The 27,637-nt window shown below is 41.7% G+C and overlaps 1 protein-coding gene across 1 annotated transcript; it reads left to right on the top strand.

Moving 5' to 3' along the window:
- Positions 1-8,911: 8,911 nt before the first annotated feature.
- znf384a (zinc finger protein 384 a) lies at positions 8,912-26,127 on the top strand. The gene is given in 12 exon segments (XM_045694666.1): positions 8,912-9,061; positions 10,321-10,388; positions 10,667-10,916; positions 11,131-11,253; positions 17,468-17,559; positions 17,561-17,620; positions 17,831-17,907; positions 18,087-18,311; positions 21,792-21,959; positions 22,483-22,561; positions 22,790-22,948; positions 25,193-26,127. Coding segments are annotated over 11 exon segments (1,695 nt in total). The 5' UTR covers positions 8,912-9,061; positions 10,321-10,325; the 3' UTR covers positions 25,592-26,127.
- The last annotated feature ends 1,510 nt before the right edge of the window (positions 26,128-27,637 follow it).

The following is a 27,637-nucleotide window of genomic DNA, read 5'->3' as shown; positions in this document are numbered from 1 at the left end:
AGCACTTTGTATCATCTGGTAGGCTGTTTGATTCAGTGTCCTCTGTCTCTGTACAACCCTGTGTGGATGAACCAGTGAGAGCTGGTCAAACTTTTAGCTTTTTGCCATTCTCAGTGCAGGTGGTGCATAAAGCCCTGAAATCCATAGATCAGAGAAAGCCTGCCGGTCCTGATCTTTTAGATCCCTGCTTTTTAAAATCTGGCAGCTGATTTCATAGCTGAACCACTTACATATCTGTTCAATCTAACCCTGGAATGTAATGAAATTCCAAAGATCTGGAAATCAGCATTTGTACTACCACTTTTAAAAGGGGGAGATCCAACTCTTTTAAATAATTATAGGCCAATCTCAAAGCTGTCACCCCTGGTGAAAATACTTGAAACCCTTGTGAGTGAACAGCTAAAAGAGTTTTTATTTACTAACTCTATTTTATCAATGTACCAATCGGGCTTCAGGAAGAAGCATAGCACAATTACAGCAGCCATGAAGGTTTTAAATGATATCACTGAAGCCCTTGACAAAAAACAGCACTGTGTCTCACTTTATATTGATCTCTCTAAGGCTTTTGATACAGTTAATCATGCTATACTAAGGCAGAGATTGTCGAGTGTAGGTCTTTCGGAGCATACAGTTGCATGGTTTGCTAACTATCTGTCTGATAGAACTCAGTGCACTCAATTTGATGGGCTCATGTCTGTTACATTGTCTGTCTGTAATGGTGTGCCCCAAGGCTCTGTACTTGGTCCTCTCTTATTCACTATTTATATAAATAATTTAGACAAAAATGTCCAAAATGCACAACTTCATTTTTAAGCTGATGATTCTGTTATTTACGGTTGTGCCTCATCTCTTACAAAAGCTTTCCAGAACTTGCAAAATGCGTTTTATACTGTTCAACATAACTTGTCAATTGAAGCTTATCTGTCACATCCTGGCCAGTATAAGGGTTAATTGTTATTGTAGTTTGGTCAGGACGTGGCAGAGGGTATTTGGTTTATGTGGTTCGGGGTGGTGTTTTTTCTAAAAGGGGCATTTGATTTAAGTATTCCGGGGTTTTTGGGCACTGTTCCTTGTTTACGTATTTCTATGTTGATCTAGTTAGTTGTATGTCTATGTTTGGTTAATTGGGGTGGACTTCCAATTGAAGGCAGCTGTGTGGTGTTGCCTTTGATTGGAAGTCCTATATTAGTTGGGTGTGTTTGTTTGTGTAATTGTGGGAGATTGTTTCTTGTTTTGCCGAGTGAGCCTTTCAAGACTGTTTCGTTGTTCGTAAGTTTGTGTTGGTGTGTTCATTCTGAGTTAATAAATGTCAAGATGAGCGTACACATACCTGCTGCGTTTTGGTCCTCCATTACCAACGACAACCGTGACATTATCCTCAATACTGACAAAACTAAACTAGTGGTGTTTTCTAAAGCAAGAAATAGTCCTCTGAACTTTTCACCTATTATTACCTGTCAGGGCATTGAGATTGAGACTGTAACCTCATAAATATCTTGAAATTTTAATTGATGACGGCCTCTCTTTTAAATTGAATATTCAACAACTTACAAAAAAATTTAAGCTGAAATTGGGATTTTATTTTAGGAATAAGGCCTGTTTTTCTTTTGAAGCCAGAAGGAGGCTAGTATCAGCTACATTTATGCCTTTACTAGACTATGGGGATATTTTATATATGAATGCTTCCGCTCAGTGTTTGAGATCAATTGACACCCTTTACCATGGCACTTTGAGATTTATTTTAAACTGCAAAACCCTGACGCACCACTGCACTTTGTATACCAGGGTTGGCTGGCCTTCTCTAGTCAATCGTAGGCTCAGTCACTGGTATACTTTTATTTACAAAGCAATTTTGGGTTTACTACCTTTTTATTTGGAACGCCTTACAAAATACTTTTAAACTGGAAGAACTTGTCCCGATTGGTATTTTTAAATCACAGATGAATGATCTTAAGACTGATTCCCTGACCTGTCAATGTTTTTAATTTGCAGTTTTTGAATCTGTTATACTCTTGTGAATTCTATAGTTTTTACTAGATTACTTGTAGTTTTTCATGTTGTTTGTCGGTAATGTTTGTAATGACTTGGCGCTGCATATCTTGGCCGGGACGCTCTTGAAAAATATATTTTATATCTCAATGAGCCCTTCCTGGTAAAATAAAGGTTTAATAATAATAATTAAAAAAATTACAAACAGCTGAATTTGTGAAATTGTTTACTTGACATGTTGTTGCACGAGGCTTGGTGCTCACGAAATCAGTATGCTATTAAACCAAATCAAACAGGCAACAGAGGCAGGATCTATCTTATTTTCTGTAGATATATTGATGATTTATAAAGCCAGGCACAAATAATATTGTTTGTATTAGTGTTGCACCATTGTTTATGTAATATAATCATATAAACTCAGCAAAAAAAGAAACGTCCCTTTTTCAGGACCCTGTCTTTCAAAGATAATTCATAAAAATCCAAATAACTTCACAGATCTTCATTGTAAAGGGTTTTAACACTGTTTTCCATGCTTGTTCAATGCACCATAAACAATTAATGAACATGCACCTGTGGAACAGTCGTTAAGACACTAACATCTTACAGACGGTAGGCAATTAAGGTCACAGTTATGAAAACTTAGGACACTAAAGAGGCCTTTCTACTGACTCTGAAAAACACCAAAAGACAGATGCCCAGGGTCCCTGCTCATCTGCGTCAACGTGCCTTAGGCATGCTGCAGGGAGGCATGAGGACTGCAGATGTGGCCAGGGCAATAAATTGCAATGTCCGTACAGTGAGACACCTAAGACAGCGCTACAGGGAGACAAGACGGACAGCTGATCGTCCTCGCAGTAGCAGACCACGTGTAACAACACCTGCACAGGATCGGTACATCCGAACATCACATCTGCGGGACAGGTACAGGATGGTAACAACAACTGCCAGAGTTACACCAGGAACGCACAATCCCTCCATCAGTGCTCAGACTGTCCGCAATAGGCTGAGAGAGGCTGGACTGAGGGCTTGTAGGCCTGTTGTAAGGCAAGTCCTCACCAGACATCAACGGCAACAATGTCGCCTATGGGCACAAACCCACCGTCGCTGGACCAGACAGGACTGGCAAAAAGTGCTCTTCACTGACGAGCCGCAGTTTTGTCTCACCAGGGGTGATGGTCGGATTCGCGTTTATCGTCAAAGTAATGAGCGTTACACCGAGGCCTGTACTCTGGAGCGGGATCGATTTGGAGGGTCCGTCATGGTCTGGGGCGGTGTGTCACAGCACCATCGGACTGAGCTTGTTGTCATCGCAGGCAATCTCAACGCTGTGCGTTACAAAGACATCCTCCTCCCTCAAGTGGTACCCTTCCTGAAGGCTCATCCTGTCATGACCCTCCAGCATGACAATGCCACCAGCCATACTGCTCGTTCTGTGTGTGATTTCCTGCAAGACAGGAATGTCAGTCTTCTGCCATGGCCAGCGAAGAGTGCGGATCTCAATCCCATTGAGCACGTCTGGGACCTGTTGGATCGGAAGGTGAGGGCTAGGGCCATTCCCCCAGAAATGTCCGGGAACTTGCAGGTGCCTTGGTGGAAGAGTGGGGTAACATTTCACAGCAAGAACAGGCAAATCTGGTGCAGTCCACGATGAGGACATGCACTGCAGTACTTAATGCAGCTGATGGCCACACCAGATACTAGAGGTCGACCGATTAATCGGAATGGCCGATTTCAAGTTTTCATAACAATCGGGAAATCTGCATTTTTGAACACCGATCATGGCCAGTCTCCACGAGGAGACTGCGTGGCAGGGTGACTACCTGTTATGCGAGTGCAGCACGGAGCCAAGGTAAGGTGCTTGCTAGCATTAAACTTATCTTATAAAAACAATCAATCTTAACATAATCACTAGTTAAACTAGTAATATCATCCACCATGTGTAGTTATCTAGCTTGTCCTGCATTGCATATAATCGATGCGGTGCCTGTTAATTTATCATTGAATCACAGCCTACTTCGCTAAACGGGTGATTTAACAAGCGCATTCGCAAAAAAAGCACTGTCGTTGCACCACTGTGTACCCAACCATAAACATCAATGCCTTTCTTAAAATCAATACACAAGTATATATTTTTAAACCTGTATATTTAGTTAATATTGCCTGCTAACATTAATTTCTTTTCACTAGAGAAATTGTCACTTCTCTTGCGTTCTATGCAAGCAGAGTCAGGGTATATGCAGCAGTTTGGGCCGCCTGGCTCATTGCGAACTGTGTGAAGACCATTTTTTCCTAACAAAGACCGTAATTAATTTGCCAGAATTGTACATAATTATGACATAACATTGAAGGTTGTGCAATGTAACAGGAATATTTACACTTGGGGATGCCACACGTTAGACAAAATACGGAACGGTTCCGTATTTCACTGAAAGAATACACGTTTTGTTTTCGAAATGATAGTTTACGGATTCGACCATATTAATGACCTAAGGCTCGTATTTCTGTGTGTTATTATATTATAATTAAGTCTATGATTTGATAGAGCAGTCTGACTGAGCGCGGTGGTAGGCAGCAGCAGGCTCATACGCATTCATTCAAACAGCACTTTCCTGCATTTGCCAGCAACTCTTCGCTGTGCTTCAAGCATTGCGCTGTTTATGACTTCAAGCCCATCAACTCCCGAGATTTGGCTGGCAATACTAAAGTACCTATTAGAACATCCAATAGTCAAAGATGTATGAAATACAAATGGTATAGAGAGAAATAGTCTTATAACAACTACAACCAAAAACTTCTTACTTGGGAATATCTAAGACTCATGTTAAAAGGAACCACCAGCTTTCATATGTTCTGAGCAAGGAACTTAAATGTTAGCTTTTTTACATGGCACATATTGCACTTTTACTTTCTTCTCCAACACTTTGTTTTTGCATTATTTAAACCAAATTGAACATGTTCCATTATTTATTTGAGACTAAATTGAGTTTATTGATGTATTATATTAAGTTAAAATAAGTGTTCATTCAGTATTGTTGTAATTGTCATTATTACACATATATATTCAAAAATCGTCCGATTAATCGGCATCGGCATTTTTTTCGGGGTCCTGCAATAATCGGTATCGGTGTTGAAAAATCATAATCGGTTGACCTCTACCAGATACTGACTGTTACTTTGATTTTGACCCCCCCTTTGTTCAGGGACACATTATTCCATTTCTGTTAGTCACATCTGTGGAACTTGTTCAGTTTATGTCTCAGTTGTTGAATCTTGTTATGTTCATCCAAATATTTACACACGTTAAGTTTGCTGAAAATATACGCAGTTGACAGGGAGAGGACGTTTATTTTTTTGCTGAGTTTTCAATTTCAGTAGCACGTCTTAGACTGATGGCCTGTGCCACCCCCACAGCCTCCACAATGGATCTGTCCACTCAGCATGAATCCCAGGGTTCTTGTACACTGTCAAAAAAATGTCCTACTGCTCGACTAAAGAAATCTCGGTCGACCAACAGCCTATCGACCAAACAATCACCAGTCGACTAAATTGGGTCAGACCTACAAACAAGACAGTAGACTGGTACGGCTAGCTATAAATATATTTATATCTTTCTCAATACACAGCACCTCACCTCTAGACGGAGCAGCAGCTATAGTGGCTGCTCTTGTAGGCCGAATCAGTTTGACTGCTAAGAGAGAGGAAGGGAAGGAGCAAGAGACCTAATAAAAAAGAATTCAAACACATACAGGAATTACAGAAAGACTGTGCTAAAACTATAAGAAACAAGAGGTGATGACATTGGCCAAGCCAGTCAATTAAGTGTTTGAGAGGACCACTCACTAACAGCTGGCTTGGGTGGAGGGGGCCTCTTTGTTCCCATTGCATTATCTGCCCTCATCTTTGGTTCAGAATCAACCCTTCGCATCTTTTTCTAAAGAAGGCTTTTTCTTTTTTTACTGGTAAATAAGGACACATTGGAAACCGGACACATCTAACTGTTTGTGCTGTATAAAGGAATTTAACATGTTTGTCATCAGTGCCTGTATTACAGTTTTGCAGAAGATAGCCACACCTGAACAGGTTGTTGGTCAGAGTTCATGCTTTCACTGCTGTTGCTAGAGGACTCTTTTACCAGACATGACTGGTAGGCGGGAGGTGTTCTGCAGAGGGAGGAATATTTGTTAGTGAAATATATATATATTTTTAATATAACAATACAAAGTGATAACAGATTGCAGAAGGCACTCCATTTAGCCACGTGTTTTTCTGTAGTTGTCAATAGAGAAAGAGAGTAAATTGACTAGTTCCTGGCCTAAGGTTGATGATATCCAAAACCACCCAATTCAGACTGACAGCTAACGTTAGGTTGATAGCTAGCTGGTTATATCAGTCCCACTCACCTCTTTATTCATATGACTTGCATTTGTATGTACCAAAACAGAGGGGTCAACATGTAACGTTAATCATAATGGAATCAATGGCATGACATAGGGCTAGTTAAAAAGAAACCATTTGCTAGTTAACGTTAGCAAGCCAAGTAGAATGGTGGGTTGAATTACGAACTGCAACTTCGTATAGATTGTAGCTATTGATACATGTTTTAGTTGTGTAAAAATAGCAAGCTAGCAGGAGTGTAGTTTACTATAATAATATGTGGTTAGAGTAACTAAAATTAACTGGCTAACTAACAAGCCAACCATAGTTGGCTAACTTTACACACCCAGCAAGTCGTGATAAAGCTGAGGGAACGGCAAAGCCATAGCAGACATAGACAATTCAACAGCCTTACAAACATATTGTAATGAAACAGCAGGGAGCAGGTTTCGAACCCTCGACCTTCAAGCCCGAAGTCCGGCGCGCTATCGACTGTGCTGCAAAAGCATGCTCGTCCGGTAGAGTCGATTTCCGCGCTTATAAACCCAGGGTCGTTACAATATAAACAAGACATTTCACAAATTTGAGGAATATTTATTTACCAATCCGCGCGTTCACACTGGTTTGAATTTACATCGTCCAATGTAATTGGTTGACCTTAGAACATTCCGTTACAGGAAATACAATCCCGCCTTCTTTTCGCTTCACTAGCCAATCCAACGTAAATGATAGTCGTTTAGGGGATGGGCAATTTTTCGCCAATTCCATTCCCAATACAGAAAATCCATTGATCAGATCAGTCGTTGGATCAATGAAATGTATTCTGATATCGAATATAAAATAGAAATATAGCTCTGAATCATCAGCTTGGTTCTATAAAATAACAATATTCAGTTAAATATGGACATATGAGCAAAATGAATATGGAACTTGGGTCAGATACAGTCAAGAAGGAATTGAGAGAAAACAAAAACAAAGATGGATTCACACAATCACTTTCTAGTCGACATTTGAATTATTATGTAAACCAGTTTTCATTATCTGTTTGAACTCGTTAAAATCTAGCTTTTTTACCCACAATATTTCCACAACACATTGGCAAACTTTTTTGGGGGGAATGAATTATTATGATTATGATTATTATGTTATGGATAAAGTACATTAATACTATCAATTTTCACATTCATCAAAACCTACTGGACCTAAAATACATTGTTCTCTCATCATATACTGTTCCCTAGCAAATACTGTTCACCCATTATGTTCCTCCATCAGATAGGCTACTATTGTTTACGATACCCGTAAACCCAATAACAACTTTTCACTTCCTATCCCATTCTGTTAGAGCTGTTGTTAGGGAGCTATAACAAGGATCAAAGACCAGCTGGGGCTGCATATGTACTGTTTGGGTTGCATATGCACTGTGTCAGGTGGATGCACCCAGAGTAGTATTGGTGAGATCCTCCCTGGAAACTCCTAGTGTTTTGAGCCATCAGAGGAAATTTTTTTTTGGAGTTGGTTTCCCATAGCTTGCCAGCAGCCATGCCATCCCACCTGCTGGGTTGCCTCTGAAGCTAAGCAGGGTTGGTCCTTGGGTGGGTGACCTGGGGCATGTATTCCCTACTCAGTAAGGTTATTATGGGTTGAGGTCTTTTGGTGAAGGTGGTTTTGCATTTGGATGGGTTTAGTGATATTTTGCTGACTTGGACCCATGTATCCCAGGCTATTTAGGGTTGCCTGGTGCATGGTAATGTCTCAGCAGGAATTAAGCAGGTTAAGGCCGTCATGTTCAGCTGTTGTTCATTTCACAGGCAGCAATGTCAATTATGGCCATGATGGGGGAACAACAGTAGGCCTATATGATGGGAAAGCAGTATCCGATAGAGAACAGTATATTGTAGCGATCCTCGCTATATGATCCATGGTACAATTTCCACCAAGTGGGTTAACCATATTGGGGCGATGCGTAGGGTGTTTGACTTTCATGCCAGAGACCAGGGTTTGTTCCCTGCTCTTTGCGTTCGCTACATTGTTGTCAGAAGTGGGATGGTGGCCGTTGGGTCATCGTAACACACAGTTCGGGACATGAGGGGGCTGAGTCTAGTCGAATTAAGGGGACGTGGCTTCCTGTTCGGAAAGGGCAGTGTAGCAATCCTCGCTATATGAGCCACATTACAATTCCCACTAAGTGGGTTAAACCTATTGACGCGATGCGGAGACCAGGGTATTCATGCCGGAGACCAGGGTGCACATCCCGCTCCCTGTGTTCGCTACAATATAGTGGGGAACAATATCTGATGGGGGAGCATATATTTTTTTCTTGCAGCTTGTTGGAAACTGGACTGGGATTCCAGTTTGGGGACCATTGTCTTTGCCTGTACTGTGGCATACCTGTATTAGCCATCATTGATAGTGGAAGGCTACCAACACTAAATTCCATATTGTCATAAATAAAATAAAATAATCATATAATATATGATCATATACATTTAAATAGTTCTGTACAGGACCCCAAAGACCGGAAATCAATTTATCGGCACCGGAAGTGTAGAGCGCAGCAGACCCACAAGAGGGAAAAAGAAAAAAAATCTAGTGGGAAAAAATCGGCGAATCTGAGGGTTCGGGCGGATTTGGACTGAGTTTCCGAACTGTCCCGACCCGCGGGACCCCCGGGGTTGAGAGGGAATCGCCAACACCGGTAATTAACATCGAGTTATTACTCAATCGTTAATTATTTCTGTGTGACAGAGCAGCTCATACGAGCTGCTGCTCTCCTCTATCTGGACAGCCGGAAGTCTGCATGAAGCTGCGTCTCGCACAGGGGCATTGGCGTCGACGTTTTTTTTCAGTGTTTTTTTTATTCGTGAGGTTTTTTTTGTTTTTTTTATTTCCTCAGTGTGACGAACAGGGAGAGGGATGGAGGCGTAAGGGGTTGTGGCATTGTTGTTTTCAAGCGGGAGTTTATTTGTTTATTGTCGACTTTAAAAAAATAGGCCGCATAGTAGCAAGCTAGCTAACAAAAGCTGAAATTAATGGAGGCAAGTTAGCTAGCTAACCTCAAGGAGCTAGCTAGCTTCTACGTTATCTAACTAGCTCAGATTACACTCCTCTGTTTTTGCTATTTAATTAACTAGCTAGATAACATCAACAGCAGTCTATCAAGTTTGCCACCAGCCATTTAGCTGAAAGAAAGGGCGAGTGTTTTATTGTAACGTTAGGTAACGGCGGCGGCTATCCCGTTGGCTGGCAAGCTGTCTTGTGTGTGTGTGCCCTGGCCTGGGATAGGACATACTATAACTTGACAGAACACAATGTTCCACATCAGAATGGTTAGCAGACACCTCTGTTGCTGGTGTATTGAGTTACAAAGCTACAATGAATAACTTCCCCTGTTATACACTTAACGGTACTAGCCGGATGCTTTTCAATGACAGACTTGACATTGTTCCTTACTATTTATAGTGCCCACTCCATGCATGGCATATTTAAATATTTCTGTTAAATATTCTATTATGTATGCAATACAATGTATCCATACTTTTTTGTTTGTTATCTCATCTGTAGAACGTTATAAGTTATAAGCCATTGATGAAACATACTTTCTGTACACCCCCCACTACTGCGCTCTGCATGCATTTATATGTATGTGAACAGTAACATGTCATTGACACTTGCATACAATATGGCTCCATACAATATGGCTCACACTTTCTATCTTAGTTCAATTATTGGCAGTGGGCAAAATGCATACCAGTGAAGAAAACACATTTGTATCATTCAACGTTCCCCATTCCCTTGAGGAAAACTCTTTCTTTTACTCAACTTCTTGGATATGCTTAGCTGTTGCAAGAGACTAAGAACTTTGGCCAGACGTCAGTTGAGATGGGCATGGTCTCATTTCAACTGACGACAACGAGCGAGCAGGTGCTTATAAGTTATGTTGCTTTTCAATTACAGAAATAATGGAAGATTCCCATTTCAACTCATCATACTTTTGGTCTCCCGTTCCTACAGTACAAGGACAGGTAGAAACCTTATTACTGGATCTTATCTTGAATTGTACATAATACATTTTAGTTGGCACTAAGGTGAGAATGGAAAAACATCAAATTCACTGTAATTCATGTGTAACAAAACAACGAGCCTCCCCAAATGATAACTTCTGCCCCTCCTCTCTCCCACTTCCCTTATCAACCTCTACCACCTCTACTTATTTCCTTTTGGCATCTCACCCATTCTCTCTATTGCCTGTCTTTCTCTTTCCCTCCTCTTCTTTCCTATCCACCTTCCCCCTCCGCTATAGATTGAAAACGCCATGTTCCTGAACAAGATGAAGGAGCAGTTGAGTCCGGACAATAAGGGTTCTCCGTCGTTCCCTCACTCCTCGCACTATCCCACCGCCGTGCTCACCATGGACGCTGGAGGCCGGGTGGTGCCCAAACAGGAAGGCGGAGGCGTCCAATTGAACGCCGTAGGTGGGCACCTGCACCAGCCGCACACCTCACAGAATATCACGGTGGTGCCCGTCCAGTCCACTGGCATCATGACGGCAGGTGAGAAGACGAGACACACTGCCAGTGTCCGTTTGTCTGGCAATCCTCTGTGGTTGTTCTATGTGTATCTCTTCCCTGTTTCTGTCTGGCTTAATCATGTTATAGTGATGTCTGTCAAACGTTCTCTGTATTTCATTGGGTGTCTAGTGTGTGCCTCGGCTCTCTCTTGGAGGGGCATGGTGCAGTCAGGTCACCGTCTCTCTCTCCCTCTCAGCGGGGCTAGTGATAACCACTCCCCAAGGCACCCTGGTCTCTCAACCCACCTCCACACAATCTTTTGTGTCCGGACCCCCTGCCACCACCATGATAGTGTCCGCACTGCACCCCACAAACACAGGTAAAACTTCCACCCCGTTCCCCAAAACCTGTTTACCTCTCCCCCCCACATTGTGATAGGTTGTGTGCCTGAGCAGCTTGCAAACCTGTCCTGGCTTATCAACAACCGTAGCAGACTCACTGGCACACACTCACATACACACATACTGTACATTCATTGGAGCATTAAAAAAATATGGTTGATATGGGCTTGCCCAGCAAGGGGGGCACCACCTTCTAAAGTCTTTTATACTCAACACTCGCAGACATGCACTTACACACACACAGTAACACAGTCATTGCTGCTTGAGCTAACCCCTGCAACGTGCTGCCAGCAGCCAACCACTAACCCTTGACCTGATCCAGCCCCCCCACCCTCTGCGGTGAGAGCGAGAGGGAGCGAGCCGGGTAGTGAGCTCCGTGTGTTGAGTGTGTTCTCTTCTCTCGGTTTCTGTCAGAGAGCAGCCAGCACTCCTCTCTCTACTTCTACAGCCACAGTGAGTACCCACCTCCATCTCCCCTCCACCCTGCCCCACCTAGCTGACTACTCCCTCCCCATATGCCATCAACCATCCCTACTGCTTAGCAGCAAAGCCCTGCAACCTTAGCCCAGGTTCAGTCTTGTGGTTGTGTTGTGTTTACTTGCACTCTGAACTGTTTGATTGCTGGTTTGGATGTGCAGTTGAGTTGCTTTCTAGGTGACTTGTCTGCGTGGAGATACTGTAAGGCAGGGGTTCCCAAACCTTTTTGGCCCGCGACCCCATTTTGATAAAAAAAAAAGTTTACTTTTTTAATTGATGCTATGACAGTCTATTACAAATCAGTCTGACAGTACTTTTGACATTATGTCAATCTGAAGGAAGTATGGTTTGAAGTGACTGAAATGCATTAGAAAGATATTGGGATGTTCTGAAGATCATCAATAATGTTGTATCATCTTCTATAGTATGTAGAAGACAGCATCATCATTGAAGATGTTGTTTTCCTTCCAAGTCTGATTTAGTGCTTGTTCTTGTCCACTCTATTCGAATGAGTACTGCGTGGCTTGTGGGCATTGTAGAGGGAAATAGAAGACCCATACATTGGTTCCTCCTTTAAAAGTTGCGTCACTCTGCAGCACACCTTGCGGGCTGCTGCAGCATTCTATGGCACGTTATTTAATTGTCAGCCATTTTTTTTTACGTTAATGCAAGTTAGTGCTAGTTGGACCACTAGAGGGCATGTTTGAGAAGCATTTGATAGTCTCCCATATTGGCATTACTAGAGAATTTTGAACCTTATTTGTAATAACATAGTACATGGGATTGATTTTAAGATATTTGGCTTAATTAATTTTATTGATATTGTGGTGATTCTATTCTGAGGAAAATGAAAAACGAAACCCTCAGGGTTTCCGTCAGGATGGAATGGAAAATATTGCGCTGTACAACATGACAGTCGGGAGTAGGCTACAGCATAAGAGGATTGGAGGATTCTAAATTATTATCTAAGGGGCATTTTACATTAGGATCTGTGAGAATATCTGAGAATATCTAAGGGGCTTTTATATAATTCTAAATTGAATAATAATAATCAATTTGTTTAAAAAGTAACGATATTTTGGAGATTTCATTAAATCTGGAGTGAGCGAGAAAAAGGCAATTCTTGAACATGGGGTGAGACATTCTCACTAATTTGTAAATAAAGGCAGTTTGTTATTTTGAATTATTTATTTCTGGAGAAAACTAACTTCATTATTTAGCAGACATCACTTATATTCAGTCCATTATTTAGCAGACATCACTTATATTCAGTCAACACATATATCTTAAGAATGTCATGGAATATAATTGAACAGTTTAGTTTCTCCATGCTTGTCTCAGAGCAGCGCGAAATGGTGCTGAAATAGACGTCCACCGCGTGACCATGTGTGTTTGAAAGAGTATTTTCCAGTAAGCAACAATTTGTTTACCTTCATTAGACAACTTTGTTCCAATATTTCTGTAATTCACTGATATTTATTCCCATAGTAATTCATTATGGATCCATAACTAAATAAACATCAGCATTTTGAAAGAGTATTTTTATCATTTTATTAACGAAAGCATAAAGATGTTGATGAAGAAATACTGTTCTGCTGTTTTGAGGTAGAAATGTAACACTTCAGAGTACTTAAGCGTTGAATAAATTGCAGGTAGTGGGATGTTCACACCTACAGTAGCCAGGCTATAAAGAGTCTATTGTCCTGCTATTCGGGCTACAAGTGTTTGAAAACCTGTTTTCAAAATGCCACCAGCTGTCCATCGCTACTGTAAATAAAAACACTGCATCTTGTTTACGTTCTTTATTGTAACCTCAATGTCACAAATAATTTGTGTCTACCTTTACAATTACTTTTAGAGTTTGGGATTAATTTGATTAATATTATGGTGTTTCTATTCCAAGGAAAACTAAAAACCCTCTGGGCTTCCGTTAGGAGGGAACGGATAATATGGCGCTGTACAACGTGACGGTCGGAAGTACAGTACTGGGCTATTTAGCTAAAGAATCCAGTGTCCTGCGGCACGGGGGAGAGCGGGGTTTAATTCCCCGACAGGGAGGAAGGAGTAGGCTGTCCTTGTAAAGAAGAATTTGTTCTTAACTGACTTGCCTAGTTAAATAAAGGTTACACTAAGAGCATAACATGTCTACACCCTAATTTTCTAATTCTATTCTAACCAATACCCAAACGGAGATTCAGTGAAAATAAAAATCTAATTGATTTATCAAGACCAGTCCCCATGCTTGTCTCAGAGCATCACGGAACGGTGCTAAAATAGTTGTAGGCTATTGCTTCTAACTTCAATATGCTCTTTAAATAAATAAGACCAACACCACTTTTAACAGCACATTACTCAGCACTAGTGAGACTCATGTCGCCTACGGTAGGCCTACAGTATATTGAAAAATATGACGTGACTCTCCGCCAATAATGACATAGAGGATTGGGGGATATTTCTGTAATTCAGTGATATTTATTCCCATAGTAATTCATTATGGATCCATAACTAAATAAACATCGGCATTTTGAAAGAGTATTTTTATCATTATTTTTATTAACGAAAGCATAAAGATGCCATTATTATTTAGGTTGTTTTAGTTTGAATGTGCAGACTGGCACTAAGAACAGAACAGCGGGAACGCTTCCCTAGTCAGTGCCATTATTAGTGCAATGCCACTTAAATATTTTGGAGATGATTTCATTTTCAAATAACGTAAAATGAGCGAGGAAAAAGGCCATTCTTGAACATAGGGTGAGACATTGTTACTAATTTGTAAATAAAGCCAGTGTGTTATTTAGAATGATTTATTTCTGTTTTTGAAGGAGAAAAAACAAAAACCTACTGTTATCTCATGGGTCTCCCAGTCGAGGCCGGCACGGGTATTGAACCAGCATCTGTAGCAACACAGCTTGCACTGCTATGAAGTGTCTTATGCTGTTGCGCCACTCAGGTACTGTACAACGTGACCGGTTGGGAGTGGTCTACAGTACTATAGTAAGAGCGAAATAATCCTAACAAAATAAAATAATAAAACCTTAGTGTAACAACAGTTTTAGTAAGTAATACTGAAGTCGTGCACAATTATCAGTTTCTATTTAGGCTTATGTCGCCCTTGCGCTGGTCTGGAGCAATGAAGTGGTGACGCAGGGTACCGTACTAAACCACAAATTACCTCTAAGTCCCGCGGTGTAAGCTCGCAACTTTTAATGGAGGAACCACAGTACGTCTTATGTTTCAGTGATGGGGTCATATGTTGTAGCTTAAATCGTTCAAAAGATAGAGCCACAATTGTAGGAAGAAAACAGAAACCACTCTATTACAACCGCATCTAGCGGCTATCGGACGTTACTGACGTAACCCCGGTTCTATGAACCAAGTGCAGTTGTTTATTTCAGAGTTTCTTTCGCCACACCATTTTCAAATCAGGCGACCCCCTAGTTTGGGAAACGCTGCTGAAAGGCCTGTTATAAGCTGCAAAGAAAATGTCTTGGATGTAATGTTTTACTGGACTTAAGCTCACACTATAAATCTCACAACATATTATGAAGATGATCAGATCTGCGACCTATTGATGGTCCAGTAGAGTTATCTGAGTGTGTAAGTCCAAGACTCCAAAAATTATATCTGAAAGTCTAGGAATATGATCTGATGCACATCCACTAATGGTCCAAGCAAGTTATCTGGAGGACCAATGGAGTGATCTGGAGTACGCCGCCATGTTCTCTGGTGGTGCTATTCCATCCATGAATGTGATCCTCCAAAGGTTGATGAAAACCATTGTCTTGGATTATTGTCCAAAACATATAAACTACAGTATCTGGCACATTCAAAAAGCAAAATCAATTTTGTTTAGTTGTGTAACTGTGCAACGCTGTCGAAATAGGCAGTTGTGTAAACTATTATTTTTGCAGCGATGAAGTCTGTCAGGTATTTCAGTATATGGGTGTTGTGACTTTACTTTCATTAATCTGATGACTGTTATTTATCGAATCAACTAACTCTGTTTAATTGTTACCCGATTTAAATTAATCATGTAACAATTAACTCATTAGGAATTTGGGGCACCACAAGAGCGGTTGTTTAAAGAGTTACCATCTCCCGAATTAAACTCTAAAGGTCTTTACCTATCACATCCATAAAACAGTCAACGTATTAATCATAACCTCATATCATATCATCATTCTTCTTTGAAGACAGGCTAGCAAGGGGCGGCAGGTAGCCTAGTGGTTAGAGCGTTGGGACAGTAAACGAAAGGTTGCTGGATCGAATCTCCGAGCTGACAAGGTAAGAATCTGTCATTCTGCCCCTGAACAACCCACTCTTCCCCGGTAGGCCGTCATTGTAAATAAGTATTTGTTCTTAACTGACTTGCCTAGTTAAATAAAGGTTAAATAAAAAAGTTATTCTGAACAGTCGTAACCTCCTGCATCTGCAAAACCCCAGCCTTACTTATGATTCGGTACTACACAAATTGTTTTAATTATCATTAAGTTAGCTGGTAAATAAAAAACACAGGATAAACATACACACTTACTACATTAGGAAAAGGTCCCTAGCAGACTGACACAACCTATGGTGGCTTGTTACAAAGGAGATGGAAGGGAGGGGGAGAGAGAGAAAGAGACACTTAATCATTAATACATTTTAGGAACTACTCTCACAGTAATCATATACTTTGCACACGAACTGCCGCCCGTTTGGAGTAAGAAATCATGAATTTATTTATGTGTGAATGCCTTCGTTTGCCATTTATCTCTGTCTGAACCAGGCCTCCTTAGGAAGGGTGTTGGGCTTTTCCTCGGCACGCTTGTAAGGCTCTGATTGTCCAAAAGGTGTTTCTCTGTTCTCTCATTTTCTCCTGAAGCTTCTTTGAAGATAGGTTAGCCAGCCGTGTCGATGGTTCCAGTGCTGTGATGAGAGTAGCGTACTACGGTGATTTGACAGAATAGTTGAATGGTCCCACTTAAATTGACTTAAGAAGAGATTTTACTTCAGACAGCTAATCTGCCGTACCAGTGATTGTCCGGAAGTTGGCGGTATTGTTTCAACCTTGTGTTGAGATTCAGGGTTCAAACCACTTTAGATGTGGGCTGCAACTCCTGGTTTTTCCTGGACTAAATGTTAATTTCTTTACCAATCCCTTTATGCACTCATGTCGAAAGGGATGGTTCTGTCAAGCTGACATGCTCTCTGACCTCACTCGGGGCGTGGCTACCTACTGTGCAAAGTTTATAAGAGATAAATTATCTCTTATGGCTCCTAAATCACATTCCTATCTTAACAAAAATACCTTAATCGTTTTTCATATTTCATATACAAAGTAGAGGATGGAGACTTCGTACATGTAGTGTATATACTTTTCAAGTTACAGTATTTCCTTTATAACCTTTTTAATGACATCACAAAATAACAACCCATATGACATTATTATTATGATATGACCCATTCGGATCCTCACAGGACAGTCATGACATGGGTGAAGAGATTAAAATGCCTCAGTGTTATGGGGTCATATACCACTCACACGTTGTTGCTTTCACCATTGCATACCAGGAGACACGGTTTTGGATGATACTCACCAAGAAGAGGCCCATGGGATATGTAGTGTGGTGTTTGGTGTCTTTTAATCAAAGCTGTATTCCCCCCCCACCCCCCGTTCTCTACCCTTCCCTCCATCCCTCCTTTCCCCATCCCGTTTTTTTGTACCTGTTTCAGACAAGAAAGAGGATTTGGTCATCCCTCCTGTTGTCATGCCAACGCCCGGGAAGCGGGGCAGGAAGAAGAAGTCGATGATGCCGAGAGCGGGCGCCACCCTCCCCCCCAGGAAGTGATGCGTTGATTCTGGCACACCTGGCTGCTGGGGGACAGGTGATTGAGAGTCTTAAGTGATGTCACATAAGAACTAAGCCTCTACAGAAGTTATGTTGAGTATTATGTTGTGTTTAGATCAACTCCCCAGTCAATCCAATCCATAGTGATAAAATATGTTAAGGCTACATATTGTAGTGTCATTATTTCAGGATTAGTGAAGCAAAGTGTTGTTTATAAAAACAAATATTGTTTTCTGTTTGTTTACAGCACCACACTGCCGACCATTATGACTTATCAAATGATGAGGATGAGCATGGGAACAAAGATGGGACCAAATCATACAGGTAGATTAGAGTCTTTGTGCTTACATACTTTTTACCCCTTAACTCTCACTATTTGTTACCCAAGTTGACCCTGTAATGTATTCCCCATTCAACGTATCCCCGTGTCTATACAGTATCTCTGTTCCTCTTGTTTTCTCTCCATTTCCACCACCTGCCACTCTCTCGTACCCATATTCCAGGTGCCGGATGTGTGCGGTGACGTTCTTCAGCAAGTCGGACATGCAGATCCACGCCAAGTCTCACACGGAGGCCAAGCCGCACAAGTGCCCCCACTGCTCCAAGTCGTTCGCCAACTCCAGCTACCTGTCCCAGCACATCCGCATCCACAGCGGGGCCAAGCCCTACACCTGCTCCTACTGCCAGAAAACATTCAGGCAGCTCAGTCACTTACAGCAGCACACACGGTACTGCTGCCTCCCTGGCATGTGTGAGTGTGTGTGATGATTGATTTCAGGGAATAGGTGTGTGACTGCAGAGTATAGACTGTCACACAAGAATGAAGGGCTGGTAGTAAAGACTATCACTACAAATTCAGGGATATTGATACCAATGTACCTTTCTACATTTGGCTTTGGATTTGACCATTACAGTATGAGTAACTATGATTAGATTAGATACATGGGGTTTTATTTTGACAATGCAAATAATACAGTATTACTCCCAATATTACTGATTTAAAAACGTCTTATTGTACTTCATCTATGACTGCAGATTTAGAATAAAGAAGCCCAATATTGATATTTCTGGTGACGTGTGACAAAGCAGCACCACCTTTTTCTCTCTTGTCGAAATGTCACAGCTTTTATAAGCAGAGTGTGTGCTGTTTGACATGTTTTTTCTTGCCAAATTGCTTTTTGTGAACTTTGATGAATTTGATCAGTTATGTCCTTGTTTCTGTTGATTACTTTGCGTGTACCCTCTTCATTTTGTGGTAGCCATCTTTTCTTCCTATCTCATCCTTATCCCTCATTTTACTTTTCTGACTGTCTGCTTCCCTGCTCTCGGTTCCACACGTTCACTTACAGTACCAGTCAAAAGTTTGGATACACCTCATGCAGGGATTTTCTTTATTTTTAGTATTTTCTACATTGTAGAATAATAGTGAAGATATCACAATTATGAAATAACACATATGGAATCATTTAGTAACCAAATAAGTGTTAAACAAATTCTTCAAAGTAGCCAACCTTTGCCTTGATGACAGCTTTGCACACTCTTGTCATTCTCTAAACCAGCTTCATGAGGAAGTCACCTGGAATGCATTTCAATTAACAGGCGTGCCTTGTTAAAAGTTCATTTGTGGAATTTATTTCCTTCTTAATGCGTTTGAGCCAATCAGTTGTGTTGTGATAAGGTAGGGGTGGTATACAGAAGATATTTGGTAAAAGACCAAGTCCATATTATGGCAAGAACAGCTCAAATAAGCAAAGAGAAATGACAGTCCATCATTACTTTAAGACATGAAGGTCAGTCAATCTGGAAAATGTCAAGAACTTTGAAGGTTTCTTCAAGTGCAGTCGCAAAAACCATCACTATGTTAAAACGAACTCTCATGAGGACCACCACAGGAAAGGCCTTCCCTGTGGCTCAGTTGGTAGAGCATGGTGTTTGCAACGCCAGCATGGTGTGTGCAACACCAGGGTTGTGGGTTCGATTCCCACGGGGGGCCAGTACAAAAAAAAAAAAATGTATGAAATGTATGCATTCACTACTGTAAGTCGCTCTGGATAAGAGCGTCTGCTAAATGACTAAAATGTAAAATGTAAATGTAATGAAAGGAAGACCCAGAGTTACCTCTGTTGCAGAGGATACGTTCATTAGAGTTAACTGCACCTCAGATTGTAGCCCAAATAAATTCTTCACAGAGTTCACGTAACAAGCACATCTCAACATCACCTGTTCAGAGAGACTGTGTGAATCAGGTCTTCATGGTCAAATTGTTGCAAAGAAACCACTACTAAAGGACACCAATAAGAAGAAGAGACTTGCTTGGGCCAAGAAACACGAGCAATGGACATTAGACCGGTGGAAATTTGGTCCTTTGGTCTGGAGTCCAAATTGGAGATTTTTGGTTCCAACCGCTGTGTCTTTGTGAAACGCGTTGTGGGTGAACAGATGATCTCTGCATGTGTATTTTCCACCGTAAAGCATGGAGGAGGAGGTGTTATGGTGTGGGGATGCTTTGCTGGTAACACTGTGATTTATTTAGAATTCAAGGCACACTTAACCAGCATGGCAACCACAGCATTCTGCAGCGATATGCCATCCCATCAGGTTTGGGCTTAGTGGGACTATCATTTGTTTTTCAACAGGACAATGACCCAACACACCTCCAGGCTGTGTAAGGGCTATTTTACCAAGAAGGAGGGTGACGGAGTGCTGTATCAGATGACCTGGCCTCCACAATCCCCCGACCTCAACCAAATTGAGATGTTTTGGGATGAGTTGGACCGCAGAGTGAAGGAAAAGCAGCCAACAAGTGCTCAGCATATGTGGGAACTCCTTCAAGACTGTTGGAAAAGCATTCCAGGTGAAGCTGGTTGAGAGAATGCCAAGAGTGTGGAAAGCTGTCATCATTGCAAAATATATTTTGATTCATTTAACACTTTTTTGGTTACTACATGATTCCATATGTGTTATTTCATAGCTTTGATGTCTTCACTATTATTCTACAATGTAGGAAATAGTCAAAGAAAAACCCTTGATTGAGTAGGTGTGTCCAAACTTTTGACTGGTACTGTACATACAAGCAGGAACATATGGAAGACAGTGATACAGTATATAACCATTACCAGAGACGTAGACAAAGATTTTTGACACAACATTCAGTGCTAGGTTAAAAACGAAATGTGTAGGGGAGGTCAAAAAGCACAGTTCAGGCTTCAAGTGTAGTACAGATTGAGTGCCGTGGTTGTATTCAAGAGAGATCACATTTTTAAGTGTATGCGTTGTTTGCTATCTTGGAGGCTATAGTTTTTATGTGTAGTTTGCAGATTTTGGGGGGAATTAAAGTTGCTTATGTTATTGACAAACAAAATCTAAAAAAGTAGTTTTTATGCGTTTGGGAAACTAGAAATAATAGAGGTCCAAGCATCAATCCCTGTGGAACACCACATTTGATCTGAAGAGGGGGTTAACTTCTTTGAAAGTGACAGATTGCATTCTTCCTTTTCGATAGCTGGAGAACCACAGCAAAGACTAATAAGTCACGTCCATCCTTGGGGAAAGGATGTCATTTTGGGTAAACTATCCCTGAAAGAGCATCATAACGTAAATGTTTTTATTTCAGACATATAATATGGCTCTATCTGTACATTTAGCTATCCAAAGACTACATTTTTCCATATTAATTTCTTCATTTTCTTTGGCTGCCTTTCCCTGACACTTTCAGTTCTATCTGTGCACCATCTCTTCAACCAGTCTTTGGTTTCTTGAATGTTTGAGGAATTAAATAAATTGCTTTTCCCTTCCTCCCACCTTCACCGTTCTGTTAGAATAAAGTGCACCCATTGCCTTCTCTATTGCATTTTCTCCCTCACATGCCCCTCACAATTTTTTGCCTTATGTTTCAAGAGAAAGGCGAGCACATGCCTTCACTCAAATGTCTTAGTTGTAGGCCTCTGTAGAATTACCACACAATATTGGTAGCACACCATAGGTGGAGAGAGAGAGAGAAAGGAAAGGGGGATTGCCTGCTGTCTGTTTTCCTACTGTGTTTCGCAACTCAGACACAGCAACAACAAAAAGTGCACACTGTCAATCAAACTGCTCTAAACTTGATTTGGGGTGATTTGATTATGATTTGATCTCCGGATCATTTGTCGCTGATTTGATACATTACAAATCTCTCTTTTTCTCTCTCCATCTCCCCATCCCCTTGTTAGAAACCACACTGAGGGCAAACCGCACAAGTGTCCCCACTGCTCCAAATCGTTCTCCAACTCCAGCTACCTTGCCCAGCACATCCGCATCCACAGCGGGTCCAAGCCCTACACCTGCTCCTTCTGCCAGAAAACATTCAGGCAGCTCAGTCACTTACAGCAGCACCACAGGTAAACACCACTAAACAGGGACAGTGGGCAGTCACGTCATCACACCCTCTCTAGTTTCATCTACTCTTTTTTTGCTTTTTTTCTCTCTTTCCTTCTCACTCGTTGTCTCTCATCCTCTTAACTTCTTGCTCAATTTCAAAACAACCCACAGACTTATTTAATAAAGCGTTTAGGATAAATTGATGTGATTACAAGTCTCATTAAAGTTTGCGACATTTTCTAGCTCCTCCCTCATGTCAGCATCGGTTTGGACATGAGGCTGTTGTCAATATACGTATCCCTTACACTTTGACATCTGAATGGACTGGTTGGATTTACCAGTAAGTAATATGGTGGAAACTCTTATCTATGAGGGGCCATCAAGAAAGACCATTGGATAGTGTGGTTGATTTGGGATTGGATCTCTCTCTTTCCATCTTTCCTGTCAGTTCCTTGGAGTGAGTGACACTGTAATGAAAGTAGTCGGGCTACTGGGGTTTTCTGGGAGCTGTAGTTCATTACAGACTGTGTTTCACTTCCGTAGGATCCACACTGGGGACCGACCTTACAAGTGTATCCATCCTGGCTGTGAGAAAGCATTCACTCAGCTGTCCAACTTACAGGTAGGCAGGACCTCTACATCCAATTCACAAGTCCAATAGATCTCAAATTTGGACAAGAATCATCTCAATTTCAATTTATTTGGTTGTAAGTTTCTCATAGCAAAAATTCACTTAGCTTTAAATTCATTATGTACAGTTAATAACATAAGCATAATGATATGATGTAGGCATGATAACGCTATAGTCACAATAATCATAATGTATTAACTCTTACATTGCTTACCCCAGTCTCACCGCCGGCAGCACAACAAAGACAAGCCGTATAAGTGCCACAACTGTAACCGCGGTTACACAGACGCGGCCAGTCTGGAGGTGCACCTGACCACTCACACGGTCAAACACGCCAAGCTTTACTCCTGTGGCCTGTGCAACCGCGCCTACACCTCGGTACGCCTGCCAATCACCCTAAAACCTCTACCTCCTCCTCAACTACTTAATGTCCCACCCCTTTTAAAAGAGTCACACCCACTTTTGCTTTCTAGATGCGGGGCCTCCCCACTTGTGAGGGGCCTGTTGCATGAAAGTGGTGTTCAGCAATGTCATATTTTAGGGGAGGGGCTAGAGCATTGTGAGGGTGGAGATTAATTCATTGTATGTACTTCTTTCAGTAACTGCAATGTTAGATTACTTGAAGGACTACATTACTTCAGGTTACTGTAAGTTGGTTGGTAGTGAAAACAGTTGAGCAACCAGTAGAAGAGTAGATGAACAAGTACACACAGTAGTTTGGCTTGATGGTAACCTATAGTGTTGTATAGGACTGTACAGGTAGGCGTTTGGCTATGTAGTTAAAAACACTTCTCCCCCCTCTACTGTAGTTCATATACGCTAGGCCCATATTCTTTCCAGTAATTTGCATAGACTACATATTACTGAGTTTGTATGTACAGTTGAAGTTGGAAGTTTACATACACCTTAGCCAAATAAATACATTCAAACTCATTTTTCACAATTCCTGACATTTAATCCTAGTAGAAATTCCCTGTCTAAGGTCAGTTAGGATCACCACTTTATTTTAAGAATGTGAAATGTCAGAATAATAGTAGAGAGAATGTTTTATTTCAGCTTTTATTTCTTTCATCACATTCCCAGTGGGTCAGAAGTTTACATACACTCAATTAGTATTTGGTAGCATTGCCTTTAAATTGCTTAACTTGGGTCAAACGTTTTGGGTAGCCTTCCACAAGCTTCCCACATTAAGTTGGGTGAATTTTGGCCCATTCCTCCTGACAGAGCAGGTGTAAGAGAGTCAGAATTGTGGGCCTCCTTGCTCGCACACGCTTTTTAAGTTCTGCCCACACATTTCTATAGGATTGAGGTCAGGGCTTTGTTAGGGCCACTCCAATACCTTGACTTTGTTGTCCTTAAGCCATTTTGCCACAACTTTGTAAGAATGCTTGGGGTTATTGTCCATTTGGAAGACTCATTTGTGACCAAGCTTCAACTTCCTGACTGATGTCTTGAGATGTTGCTTCAATATATCCACATAATTTTCCTTCCTTATGATGCCATCTATTTTGTGAAGTGCACCAGTCCCTCCTGCAGCAAAGCACCTCCACAACATGATGCTGCCACCCCTGTGCTTCACTGGTTGGGATGGTGTTCTTTGGCTTGCAAGCCTCCCCCTTTTTCCTCCAAACATAACGATGGTCATTATGGCCAAAAAGTTATATTTTTGTTTCATCAGACCAGAGGACATTTCTCCAAAAAATACGATCTTTGTCCCAAGGTGCAGTTGCAAACCGTAGTCTGGCTTTTTAATGGCAGTTTTGGAGCAGTGGCTTCTCCCTTGCTGAGCGGCCTTTCAGGTTATGTCGATATAGGACTCGTTTTACTGTGGATATAGATACTTTTGTTCCTGTTTCCTCCAGCATCTTCACAAGGTCCTTTGCTGTTGTTCTGGGATTGATTTGCACTTTTCGCACCAAAGTACGTTCATCTCTAGGAGACAAAACGTGTCTCCTTCCTGAGTGGTATGACGGCTGTGTGGTCCCATGGTGTTTATACTTGCGTGCTATTGTCTGTACAGATGAATGTGGTACCTTCAGACGTTCAGAAATTGCTCCCAAGGATGAACCAGACTTGTGGAGGTCTACAATTTTCTTTCTGAGGTCTTGGCTGATTTCTTTTGATTTTCCCATGATGTCAAGCAAAGAGGCACTGAGTTTGAAGGTAGGCCTTGAAATACATCCACAGGTACACCTCCAATTGACTCAAATTATGTCAATTATCCTATCGGAAGCTTCTAAAGGGATAACATAATTTTCTGGAATTTCCAAGCTGTTTAAAGGCACAGTCAACTTAGTGTATGTTAACTTCTGACCCACTGGAATTGTGATACAGTGAATTATAAGTGAAACAATCTGTCTGTAAACAATTGGTGGAAAAATGACTTGTGTCACGCACAAAGTAGATGTCCTAACCGACTTGACAAACTATAGTTTGTTAACAAGAAATTTGTGGAGTGGTTGAAAAACAAGTTTTAATGACTCAACCTAAGTGTATGTAAACTTCCGACTTCAACTGTAGGTGCTGCCAAGCCCTTGCATTTTGTCCCCAAGACCCACTGCATGGTAAGAGTTCACTGCACTGTCCACCTCCCTCACTATCTTTCTCCCCGCTCCTCTTCAGGAGACCTACCTGATGAAACACATGCGGAAACACAACCCGGACCCTCTCACGGTGGCGGCTGCCGTCGCCGCCCAGCAGGCCCAAGGCCACACCCCTGGAGGAGGGGGCAGGGGGAGGGGCCGTGGGAGAGGAGGAGGCGGGGCAAATGCAGTGGGTGGTCCTGGAGGGGCGGGCCAGAACCCGGGGCAGAACCAGTCCCAGAACCACAACAACCCCCAGCAGGGCAGCTACCCACAGACGGAGGGGATGCCATGCTCCTTCGACCTGCACCAGTACAAGACGGTGTCGGCCGGTGAGATCCAGTACAAGCCAGTCAGCGTGGCTGATCTGTCGGCCCATAAGGACCTCTGCTTGACCGTGTCCACCTCAGCCATCCAGGTGGAGCACATGAACTCATAGAGCGGGAGGATGGACAGAGGGGAGGAGAGGAGTTTGGACAGAGTGGAAGATGGACAGAATGGAGAGGGAGGGAGGGAGTTGGAGGCTGGTGTCACTTTAAATGGGAGGATAGGCTCATTGTAATGGCTGGAATGGAAAGAACAGAACACAATCAATGTGTTTGATTCCAGCTATTTCCAGCTATTTCAATGAGGCCGTTCTCCGATTTCTCCTCCCACCAGCCTCCACTGACAGGGAGAAAGGACTAAGTAAAAGCGACACTGCCTTGTGGTTGGCGAAGGAATGGATGGAAGAATGAGGTTTGGCGATGCAAGACCCAATCAGAGAAGGAAAGGAGGGCGTGAAGAGGAAACCAGAGATGAGGAAGTATGGGATATGTAGTCCAGTATTGAATGAAGAGATGATATATGAATGGTTCAAAGAAGGCACTTAAAGGAGAAGACATCGAAAAGGGAAAGAGATGAGGGGGGGGCTGATATAAAGAAGGCACTTGATCAATCTTGTATTTTTTTTCCTCATGGTTTCTCATTTTTTCATTTATTAGTTGTATGTATATTATCATATGTATGTATTTTTCTACCAACATTGGAATGTGTTAACGAACGGCGTGGGAAACTAAAAAGATTGTGCAAGGAAAGTGAGTGAGAAGAAACATCAAGAAACAGAGCAGATTTTGTATTTAAGAATGATAATTTTCTATATTCCCAACTCATTCTTGCAAAGCAAGGGGTGCGGGGGGGAAAGGCGGATTGTGTTGAAACAATGAGGTACTTTTAACAATTTTTTTGTTGTTGTTTTTTTAAACCTTTCGTACGGAGTATTACTACCTTCGTTATTCTTATTGTACGCAACTATCAATGTTATCCTCATTATTATCCATTGGAAGATACTGTAATCTATGTAGATATGCAGTACCACTCAAAAGTTTGGACACGCCTACTCATTCCAGGGTTTTCTTTATTTTTACTATTTTCTACATTGTAGAATAATAGTGAAGACATCAAAACTATGAAATAACACATATGAAATCATGTAGTAACCTAAAAAGTGTTAAACAAATCAAAATATATTTAATATTTTAGATTCTTCAAGGTAGCCACCCTTTGCCTTGATGACAGCTTTGCACACTCTTGGCATTCTCTCAACCAGCTTTATGAGGTAGTCACCTGAAATGCATTTCAATTAACAGGTGTGCCTTGATAAAAGTTCATTTGTGGAATTTATTTTCTCCTTAATGCGTTTGAGCCAATCAATTGTGTTAGACAAGGTAGGGGTGGTATACAGAAGATAGTCCTATTTGGTAAAAGACCAAGTCCATATTATGGCAAGAACAGCTCAAATAAGCAAAGAGAAACAACAGTCCGTTATTACTATAAGACATGAATGTCAGTCAAGTGCAGTCGCAAAAACCATCAAGCTCTATGATGAAACTGTCTCTCATGAGGACCGCCACAGGAAAGGAAGACCCAGAGTTATCTCTACTGCAGAGGATAAGTTCATTAGTTACTAGCGTCAGAAATTGTAGCCCAAATAAACGCTTCACAGAGTTCAAGTAACAGTCGAATTGCTGCAAAGAAACCGCCACTAAAGGACACCAATAAGAAGAAGAGAGTTATTTGGGCCAAGAAACACGAGCAATTGACATTAGACCGGTGGAAATGTGTCCACTGGTCTGGAGTCCAAATTGGAGATTTTTGGTTTCAACCGCCGTGTTTTTGTGAGACGAGGTGTGGGTGAACGGATGATCTCTGCATGTGTATTTCCCACCATAAAGCATGGAGGAGGAGGTGTTATGGTGTGGGGATGCTTTACGGATGAGCTCTGCATGTGTGGTTCCCACCGTGAAGCATGGAGGTTTGATGGTGCTTTGCTGGTGACACTCAGTGATTTATTTAGAATTCAAGGCAAACCAAAATAGCTACCACAGCATTCTGCAGCGATATGCCATCCCATCTGGTTTGCGCTCAGTGGGACTATGATTTGTTTTTCAACAGGACAATGACCCAACACACCTCCAGGCAGTGTAAGGGCTATTTAACCAAGAAG

The sequence above is a fragment of the Salmo salar genome, chromosome ssa14 (genome assembly GCF_905237065.1).
Source record: "Salmo salar chromosome ssa14, Ssal_v3.1, whole genome shotgun sequence".
In the NCBI taxonomy this organism is placed as follows: Eukaryota; Metazoa; Chordata; class Actinopteri; order Salmoniformes; family Salmonidae; genus Salmo; species Salmo salar.
This window is presented reverse-complemented; position numbering and strand designations above follow the sequence as displayed.